General features: G+C 36.8%; 1 protein-coding gene across 1 annotated transcript; it reads left to right on the forward strand.

Annotated features, from left to right (window-relative positions):
* On the forward strand, positions 1-2,448 carry LOC123306970. Its single transcript, XM_044889171.1, has one exon. It carries the CDS (start codon positions 1-3, stop codon positions 2,446-2,448), a length of 2,448 nt encoding a protein of 815 aa, XP_044745106.1.
* Positions 2,449-10,803: the final 8,355 nt, after the last annotated feature.

Here is a 10,803-nt window from a genome sequence, read left to right on the forward strand (position 1 = left end):
ATGCGTTGTATAAAGCAAGTAGCTAATGAAAATGAATTTGCATATCCTATCGCGTGCTCTATTTTGGAGGGAGATACTTTTGTAGATGACATTGTTTCTGGTGCTGACTCGCTTGCGGAAGCTCTTAAAATACAATCAGACCTCACTCATATTTTAAAGAAATCAGGCTTCGAACTCAGAAAGTGGGCGAGCAATGATCCTCAATTTCTTGCTCATCTTTCTGATTCCGTGGAACAAACGCAATCAATAACTCTTGATTTGGAACCTGATTCGACATTAAAGATATTAGGATTGCAATGGAATCCCTCAACGGATTCATTCTCTTATAGCGTGAAACCTCTCGGTGAGACTTGCTCGAAACGCAGTGTACTGTCAGAATTAGCTCGTATATACGACCCACTCGGGTTTTTAACGCCATTCGTTTTGAATTTAAAACATCTAATACAGCAACTCTGGAGTTTAGGATTGGATTGGGATAGTTCTCCGCCTGACCATATCATTCAACTTTGGTCTCACATCAAAAAGGAAATGTGTCAACTCTCTAATATTACTATTCTGCGTTTTCTAGCATCGAAAGGCATGCGATCATGTCAACTCCACTGTTTTTGTGATGCTAGTAATGTCGGTTATGCCGCTGGGGTTTATGTGCGATTGATACACGCAGATAATTCTATATCAACGCATCTTCTATGCGCTAAATCGCGAGTAGCTCCTTTAAAACGCATATCAATTCCACGCCTTGAACTCAGCGCTGCTCTATTGCCAGCTGAACTACTACACAAAGTACAAAAGGATTTCGAAAGAAAACTAATATTCGACAGAATATTCGCATATTCAGACTCTACTGTCGCTCTTTCGTGGATAAAAAGCAGTCCACATAAATGGACCTGTTTCGTTGCTAATCGCGTAACGACCATTCAAGGGTTCACACCTCCATCCCTTTGGTATCATGTAGGTTCAAGCGAAAACCCAGCTGACCCTGCTTCTAGAGGAGTTACTTCAGTCACTCTGGTTGGACTTTCCTTATGGTGGGCGGGGCCATCTTGGTTGAAGCTCGCAGAAGAAAAGTGGCCTTCGAATATAGTATTGAAGGATAAAGAGTTACTACCGGAAACAGATTGCGAGAAGCTTTCATCAGTTTTAACTGTCACTGTTGAGCAAAGTTCGGATCTCATTCAGGATTTATTGAACAAATTTTCCTCTCTGGATAAAATACAAAGAATTGTAGCTTATGTCAAACGCTTCATTTTCAACTGTCGTAATCCTAAAAGTGCGATCAAGGGTATAATTACCCTATTTGATTCAGAAGCAGCTCTCAATGAAATAGTAAGGAGCACTCAAAATTCTGTATTCGCAAGAGAAATGGCTCTTTTATCTCAAAAGAAAGCTCTTTCTAAGCCGCTTCGCAAACTAAGTCCGTTCTTAGACGAACTGGGAATCCTCAGGGTGGGCGGCAGATTGGTCCATTCAGGACTTAAGTTCGAACAAATTCACCCGGCTCTCCTTCCTGGTGACCACAGATTGACTCATCTGTTAATTGAAAGTCTTCATAAAAAGTATTTGCATCCAGGAATACTATCTCTCCATAATTTATTGGTACAAAAATATTGGATATTTTCCGCGAAACGAAATATTCGTAAGGTGCTTTCTAAGTGTAACCGGTGTTTTCGAGTGAAACCGCTGCACGTTCAGCCCGTGATGGGCGATCTTCCAGCAGTGCGCATATCTCAAATTAAACCTTTTTCTAGCGCCGGAGTAGATTACGGCGGTCCTTTTACGATTGTGATGAGTCGAACAAGAGGATGTAAGGTTCTGAAGGCATATATATGCCTATTCGTTTGTATGGCCACGAAGGCCATTCATCTCGAGCTCGTTTCGGATCTCTCATCGGAGACCTTTTTGGCAGCCTTACGGCGTTTCATCGGGCGACGCGGTCAGTGCTATCACATATATAGCGATCAAGGTACAACATTTCGCGGAGCTGCTCGTACTCTCGAAAATATTATGAAAGAATCTGCGGAATCTGAAGGTATTATTTTTCATACCATTCCGCCCTATTCTCCAAATTTTGGAGGATTGTGGGAGGCTGGTATAAAGTCGACCAAAAGCCATTTGTTGCGAGTGATGAGAGATCAGCTTCTCACTTACGAGGAGTTCACTACGGTTTTGGTTCAAATAGAATCCATTTTGAATTCACGACCTTTAACCCCTCTCAGCTCTGATCCCAATGATATGAATCCTCTAACGCCAGGCCATTTTTTAACCTTGGCTCCTCTGAATTATTTGCCTGAACAAAATTTTTTAGATTTGAAAATAAACAGATTGAGTAGATGGCAGCTCGTGCAAAGATTGAGTCAGGAGTTTTGGTCACGATGGCATAAAGAGAATATTTGCACACGCTACTACAGAGATCCAAGTGGTGTAATTCATCTGTTCCTATTCAGTTGAATACATTAGTATTATTAAAAGACGAGTTGTCTCCTCCGCTAAAATGGCATTTAGGGAGAGTTATTGAGTTACACAGTGGATCAGATGCAGTTACGAGAGTAGTTACAGTGCGGACCACTAAGGGAATATTTAAGGGTCCTGTTAGTAAGGTGTGCCCTCTCCCTAGCCAGTAGTTGATTTCGGAGAGAGATATATAAGGTATATCTCGGGGTATATGTATATGGGTATATGTTTTTTTTTTCTTTCTCTTTATAAAATTAATTTCTTAATTTTAGATGGGCGGTATGTTTCGTCCTGGGCTCTTGTATGAAGGAGATACTTTATGCGAAGCCCCGGTAGATATTTTTTTTCTCGCGCGGGTCATATTAAAATATTAGGAAATGAACAGCAATGACACAACATGGAACCTATGTTTACAAATTCACAAATGACAAGTCTGATATGCAAGAACGTCTACATGTGGTAAGAGAAATCTAGAAACGTTTCGCCGAAGGACAAACATCGAATATTTTTCTTCTTTTTTTTTTCTCCTCTTCTTCTTTTCTTCTCTTCCTTCTTTTTTTTTTCCCTTTTTTTATATTGATAAAGTACTAGGTTATACCTTTAATACGGTCTAACAAGTTGAAATATGCCGAATTCAAATTTTCTATATCTGATCTTTTGTTCAGAGTGTTCTCCTCATTACGTATGGCAATCATTTCATGCAAAAGCCGCTTTTTTAACATTTTTTGCCTTCCCACTACCTCCACCCTCTCAAAGTCAAAACGATGTAAAGTGTCCAACGTATGTTGTGCAAGGGCTGTTATATTGCCTATCTTCGCCGCAGTTCCTGCTGATCAAATGAATTTTGTTCTGGAAACTTTTAATAAATATCACCCACGAATTCAGTTTACGTTAGAAATAGAAAAGGATAGAAAAATATCATTCCTTGACACACTGATAATTCGAGAGGATAACAAACTGAAAGTAGACTGGTACCACAAACCAACATATTCGGGCAGAATATTGAATTTCAATTTACACCATCCCTTCTCGCAAAAATTTAACACAGCTGAAAATCTGATGCGAAGGGCCTTGCTACTATCGCACCCATCCTTTCATAGTAAAAATATGGAGAAGATAAAAACATCCTCCGAAGTAACAACTACCCTATCTCTATTATCAGAAGACTAATTAATATGAATATTTCCACCGAGAATACGACCACAAGAGAGACGCGAGAAAACAAAAAATATTACAAAATCCCATATATAAAAAAACTGTCACAGAAAATAGCGAAGATATTAAAATCTGATAATGTGGAGATCACACAAAAATCTCAGAACACCATAAAAAAATACTATTCAAGGTTAAAAGATGAAACTCCTAAAGACCAGTTATCAGGGGTAGTTTACCGAATACCTTGCAACGATTGCAACCAAACATATATTGGCCAAACAGGAAGATACATGCAGACTCGCACAACAGAACACCGTAGAGACATGTTGAATCCTCTCAATCCAATTAAAAAGAAAGACAATATAACAGCCCTTGCACAACATACGTTGGACACTTTACATCGTTTTGACTTTGAGAGGGTGGAGGTAGTGGGAAGGCAAAAAATGTTAAGAAAGCGGCTTTCGCATGAAATGATTGCCATACGTAATGAGGAGAACACTCTGAACAAAAGATCAGATATAGAAAATTTGAATTCGGCATATTTCAACTTGTTAGACCGTATTAAAGGTATAACCTAGTACTCTTTATCAATATAAAAAAAGGGAAAAAAAAAGAAGGAAGAGAAGGAAAGAAGAAAAGAAGAAAAGGAGAAAAAAAAAGAAGAAAAATATTCGATGTTTGTCCTTCGGCGAAACGTTTCTAGATTTCTCTTACCACATGTAGACGTTCTTGCATATCAGACTTGTCATTTGTGAATTTGTAAACATAGGTTCCATGTAGTGTTATTGCTTTTCATTTCCTAATATTTTAATGATTAGACTTGGAAAACCAAAAACTTAGCTGTAAGTACCACATACAGCAAGATGGACCCTTGAATTTCCAATTACCTACCGGTTGTTTGTATCTTGTACTTGTTTAGTGTACTTTTACCTTTGTGCATTTAAATCAGTGTAAATGTGTTTTTTGAAGTATTTGTGTGGATGATGTCAAGATTTTCAATGATTTGTACATCTCATTTCAGAGCCCTGATGATGATAATAAAAGTGATCGAAACTGTCGGCAACTAAATAAATTGGTTTTTGTCATCTTCAGACCTTAAACCCATTAAAAACTCAACTTATATTGAAGAAAATAGGTCGTTATAATTCAAACTACGTATAGATCGAAATTGATAATTTGGAATAAGTTTTGAAGAATAAAATAATTATAATTATTTTCTATTTCTCGATTATTTTTGGGTCGGCCCGGCCGACCCTGCATACCCGACGAGCCGTCATTGATTTGAACTAAGTTCTACCGGATGAAATATAATTAAATCAATTTCATCATTTTATTAAAATTACACGACTGATTATAAGATTTCATGAGTTATATTTCTCCAATTTCCCATAAGAATCGTTATATTCAAGACTGTCCCATAATAGCTATATTATTGAACTTCGAACATGACACGACTAAGTTGAATTCAAAATAAGTTATAGGTTATAATCCCGACTTATACTAGGGATTGAAAATAAAATAGAGAGATATGGGTGAAGCGTAAAACGCCGATGTACACTAACAACGTTATGCGGTAATGGTATAACTTCGTGCGCTATGTGGCTCAGATTTTAGTCGCATGGAAGATACGAATTTACGTTATTATTAGCGTAAGCAATAGATGATCGGTAGATGTCGAAGTTTGTTGTCGACGTAGGTTTCTAATGCTTTTTGGGTTGATTTTATGCTGTTTTTATGGATTATATGCAAATATAGATGCATATTTACAGGAATTTTTGTTTGTGGAGTTGGATTAAACTTTATTGAAAAATACTTCTTCACAGTGATGCTTTCATAATAATCAAATATATGGATATGGACTTAAAAGTGTCACCTATAGTTACCAAGAAAAAATTGGAATTGATTTCGGAATTTAATATGAGCTTCATCATAACTTCTGGAGGATTAGAGAGAATAATTTGTGTACTATTGTACTGCCTTACTGCTATCAAGCCATAAGCCAATGTCCAATCTAGATGTTTCTATATTTATGAGTCCTAATAAAAAAAAAAGATCGAATTGATCCCTTTTATTTCCTATTGAAAATAACAAGTTAGTTCATAATCATAATCATCAAAATATGAGATTGAAATAGGTTCTCTCCCAATAAATGGCAAAATAGAAGTGCGCAAGGCAAGAAAACATCGTTAATTATGATAATAACGTACGTGCTACGTTATCCACTCGTAAATAGAAAGTTGAAGTGCGCACAGTACATTAGCCATTAGCTGCTATTCTCGAGCATTCGCAATATATGCGATCGTACTAATCGAAAAACGTTGTGATGTTTTTAACAACAAATAGCAGAGTTTTCCAGAGTTTTACCAAAGCAAAGTGTTTAGCCCATATGAAAGCACAAAATGCTTTGGTGAAACTCTGTAAAACTCTGCTATTTGCTGTTAAAAACATCACAACGTTTTTCGATTCGTACGATCGCATATATTGCGAATGTTCGAGAATAGCAGCCCTGAACGTAAACGTTAACGTGAGAAATAACGTCAACAGGGGCGGATGGGCTATCTCGAACCGTCTCGGAAATGTTCTTCCAGACCGGCCCACTTCAAGAACGAAAAAAGTAGTTTTAAGGTGGGGGTTCAGTGGAGCAGCTATCATGAGGTGCCATGAAAAAGACGTAAATAAACCTTTAGATGAGCAGCCCCTAGAGATGGCACTTGAAAAGCAATTCTCGATTTTTTTCTTACAATTCAGAAAACTGTCAAAAAATTGAGCAGACATTTTGTGGGAGCAGGAAAGCGATGAAAAAATTGGGCGCTGTTCCCATATAATTGCAAGGGGTAGGAAAAACGCCTCTAAAATCGTTTCACGACAATTTTTTTTCCTTATTCATATAATACTTTTTAGAAATTAATTTTTGATTTATTTTGAACAAATAAGATCTCTCATCATTTCCTGCTTCACCTAGTTGGCGGATATCATGCTGACATTATTGGGAAACACGACCAATTTTTTTTATTGCCTATAGAACAACTACTTATTTTGATTTCTATCCGTTTTCTGGTTTCTAAGAAATTTTTCATATATGCCATGTTAAGGGGACTGTGTATAAACAGTGGCTGCTCAAAAAAAAATTATATGAAAGACTCACAGTTTTTCGACTATAAATCAAACCTTTAATTAACTACCCATTTACAACCTGCATAAATATAATGTTTTATATTTATTTCAATTTTATTCAAAAAAACTCTGAGTAAATAGAATCAACGGAAAATGTATCCATAACAGAACCTCAAACTGAATGAGAATTTGGGTTTCAAATGTCCCATAAAGGTATTCGTTTCGGAGATATAGGGTGATTTATGAAAAAATGCCAAATCTATAAACTGCCATATCTTCGTTAATATGGTAAATTTTTCGCTTATATTTCACAAGCTTGTTCCTATAGGCATTCACCGTCAGCACAAGAAAAAAAATACTGTCAGGTGAGAAATATCACAAGGTATATGAGATAAAATAAATTCAAAAAGAAATTTGAAATGAGCGAAAAAAACTGATGAAAGATCTGTTTTTTGTTTGAATGGCACAAATTTTCTATCGTTTTTATGATATTGTAATGAATCCCAGTTTTCTGAGGAAAATTGGAGTTCATTTTAGTGCATTCCTTTCGTTTTACATTTCCGCCTTTGAAAATATTTTAATTCTCAAATATTCAGTACATTCATTCCGATAGGCAGAGTAAGTGTAAAAAACCGTTTATCTGTGTTTAACGTTGTTTTTCTTGCATGCCGTTGAAGATTTTGACGTTTTTCTGATGTTGATATGCGATAAACCGGAGCTGACGACGTTTTTCACTCTTGTCGCATTCTGGAATTTTCAGATTTTAACTTGTGGGCGGATTTGCCTATAATAGCAGATTTTCCCCCGCGACGGTCTTTTTTACTTTTCGATTTCTGCTCTTTCACTTTGACTCTTTTACGCACCGTACTTTTCTGCGATTCGACGTTAATTGTGTGCACGACAAGCCGTTCAACAATTTTAAAAATGATTTTGTGTTGCGAGTATTAGTGCTATTAGAATTTTAAGTTTTCATTTGTTTTCCGCGAGTGCATGAAATAAAGGAGGTAGGTCCCCGTCTTTACCGTTCAGTTTCTTAATTAGACCTACACCGGTTACTTCTTTGACACTGCTGTACTGTATCGCTTTCTGTTATATTTTATCGTACTTTACCCTGTTTCGCGAGTCTGACTTTTCCCTTCGCTATCAGTCATGGCGCGTAAGCCCTTGGGGTACCGAGGGGAAGGTCCCGTCAACCCCCCCTGTCCGCGTTCCGCGTCATAAGTGTTGAATCCGAAATCTCTTCTTTTCTATCAGTCATGGCGCGTAAGCCCTTGGGGTAGAGAATAAGAGATACCGCTCGTCGTCAGTGAAATCCCGTAGTTGCGCTAAAAATAGACCTTTTCTTCGCTATCAGTCATGGAGCGTTAGCCCTTGGGGTAGCGAATAAAAGTCTCGAATAGATCCGCCCTGGTTGTGTTCCTTTTCATTGGAAAAATACAATTAATCACATCCCGATACCGTATAGCAAGTCATTTCACTTCGCGAACTCATCCTTAGTATTCATCTCGTCAGTTCTGGTTGGCGCATTTTATTGAACAACCTTTGATTTTTCACTGTACCCGGTGTAAACTTTATAAAGTGCTCGTGACCGGATAGAATTTCCCGAATTTATGTTTGCTGATTCGCTCATATTTCATACCTACACGTATCTCCGTTGTACATATAATCAGTTTCCGAAGGTGTGAATAAACTAGTACATAATTTGATTTTGACTACTTCGTTATCGCTACCACCCTAGATAACAGCGAACTCTGTCTCCGACTAGCAGCTACTCTGGTGGGTTTGCTATTCTTCCTAGTGAAAAGAATAGCTGGCGCTCGAGAAATGGTTTCTCCGAGGTAACCACGTTACAAAAAATGGCGCCCGAGCAGGGACCGTGCAAAATCTTGTAGGAAACAACAGAGGTGAGAAACATTAACCCTGCCACTCTGTATTGAACTGTTATACTGTGAATTGAATTGGACTATATTTTGGAAATTTTCCTATTGTTGAACCCCATTGAAAATAATTTGCGATTCTATTAATGAAATCCTCCATTAGTGTGAACGGTATTTAGAAGAGGTAAAGAAAACACACTAATCCAATTTTTATTTAATTCTCTTGGCGATCGATTTCGGCATCTATGCCATCATCAGGCCAGCTGAAATACACAAAAACATATAATCAAACAGAATTTCCATGGACAAGCTGTTAGACATGACATAACAATTTACAAGTTAACAGGGAGAACATGAGTGACCTCGAACATGGACCTACCGTCAAAATATGAAGAATCGTTGCAATAAGTGTCATACGGGTATCATAAAAAAGGGTTTATCAAAATCCGTTGTTTAATGTCAGTTTATCTATCAAGAAGTACCAGAACCATCAAATTTCCACTTCAAACTCCAATAGAAAAGCATGTGTATCATCATATGAGGTTAAACGAATGGACCGGAAACATTAGGTGACAACTCGCTGTCAGAGTCATAACACCACAGAGTATGGTCATATCATTGGTATAGAATATGGTGTTATTTTTCTTATGTTGGAAATGTCTCTTATAAGTACTTGAATAAATGCCTCCCAGAAAATTCTGAGATGTCATTTAGAAGGTGAATATTATCCTTGTTTTTGAGGATCTCATGCTGTTCAAGGAGAACTAGTTTATTATAGTTGTTTTCTTTTCGTATCAGTGACAGATTTTCTATTGTGGTCCCATGTTTACATTCGATTAAATGGTTTCCAAAAGCTGATTTAGGCCTGTTTTTTATATGTTCATTGAACCTTACTTTGGCAGCACGAGTTGTCATGCCTATATAAAAGGCCGGACAATCGTTACAAGTTATCTTGTATATACCACTGTGATATTCATTACTAAGTTTGGATTTGTTATTAGTTAAGATATTTTCTAGGGTTGGATGTCGTTTGTTGACAATTAAATAGTCATGTTTTCTCAGAATGGAATTCAGTCTATCATTAAACTCTTTAAAGAATGGTATGGAGATGTAATTTTGTCTGATACAAATGTGGGGGTATATTTTTTTGAGGAGTATTTTCTTCCTTATAGAACTCAAAATATTCTCAACATAATATCTGGGAAAGTCATTAGATTCAGCGATTTTAAATATTGTCGTCAATTCTCTGTCAAAATCATTTTTGGACAGTGGAACACTCAGAAGTCTGTGGAAAAGAAACATAAAAGCAGAGTTTTTTATAGGGGTTGAATGATATGATCTGTAAGGGATGATAACGTCTGTCTTGGTTGACTTACGGAAAATATTGTATGTGAAAGTGTTATGCTCTGTCAGAGTAACTTTCAGATCCAAAAAATTTAATGAATTATTTTGCGCTTTTTCTATGGTGAATTTAATCTTAAATTTTATATTTAATGTGTTGAAGAACGCTCTTAATTCTTCTTCAGTTCCGGCCTTTTGGAAACCATTTAATCGAATGTAAACATGGGACCACAATAGAAAATCTGTCACTGATACGAAAAGAAAACAACTATAATAAACTAGTTCTCCTTGAACAGCATGAGATCCTCAAAAACAAGGATAATATTCACCTTCTAAATGACATCTCAGAATTTTCTGGGAGGCATTTATTCAAGTACTTATAAGAGACATTTCCAACATAAGAAAAATAACACCATATTCTATACCAATGATATGACCATACTCTGTGGTATTATGACTCTGACAGCGAGTTGTCACCTAATGTTTCCGGTCCATTCGTTTAACCTCATATGATGATACACATGCTTTTCTATTGGAGTTTGAAGTGGAAATTTGATGGTTCTGGTACTTCTTGATAGATAAACTGACATTAAACAACGGATTTTGATAAACCCTTTTTTATGATACCCGTATGACACTTATTGCAACGATTCTTCATATTTTGACGGTAGGTCCATGTTCGAGGTCACTCATGTTCTCCCTGTTAACTTGTAAATTGTTATGTCATGTCTAACAGCTTGTCCATGGAAATTCTGTTTGATTATATGTTTTTGTGTATTTCAGCTGGCCTGATGATGGCATAGATGCCGAAATCGATCGCCAAGAGAATTAAATAAAAATTGGATTAGTGTGTTTTCTTTACCTC

The sequence above is a fragment of the Coccinella septempunctata genome, chromosome 2 (assembly GCF_907165205.1).
Source record: "Coccinella septempunctata chromosome 2, icCocSept1.1, whole genome shotgun sequence".
Taxonomy (NCBI): Eukaryota; Metazoa; Arthropoda; class Insecta; order Coleoptera; family Coccinellidae; genus Coccinella; species Coccinella septempunctata.

Excerpts from the sequence above, each read along its gene's own strand:
- LOC123306970 (XM_044889171.1), top strand. The coding sequence starts at position 1 with ATGCGTTGTATAAAGCAAGTAGCTAATGAAAATGAATTTGCATATCCT.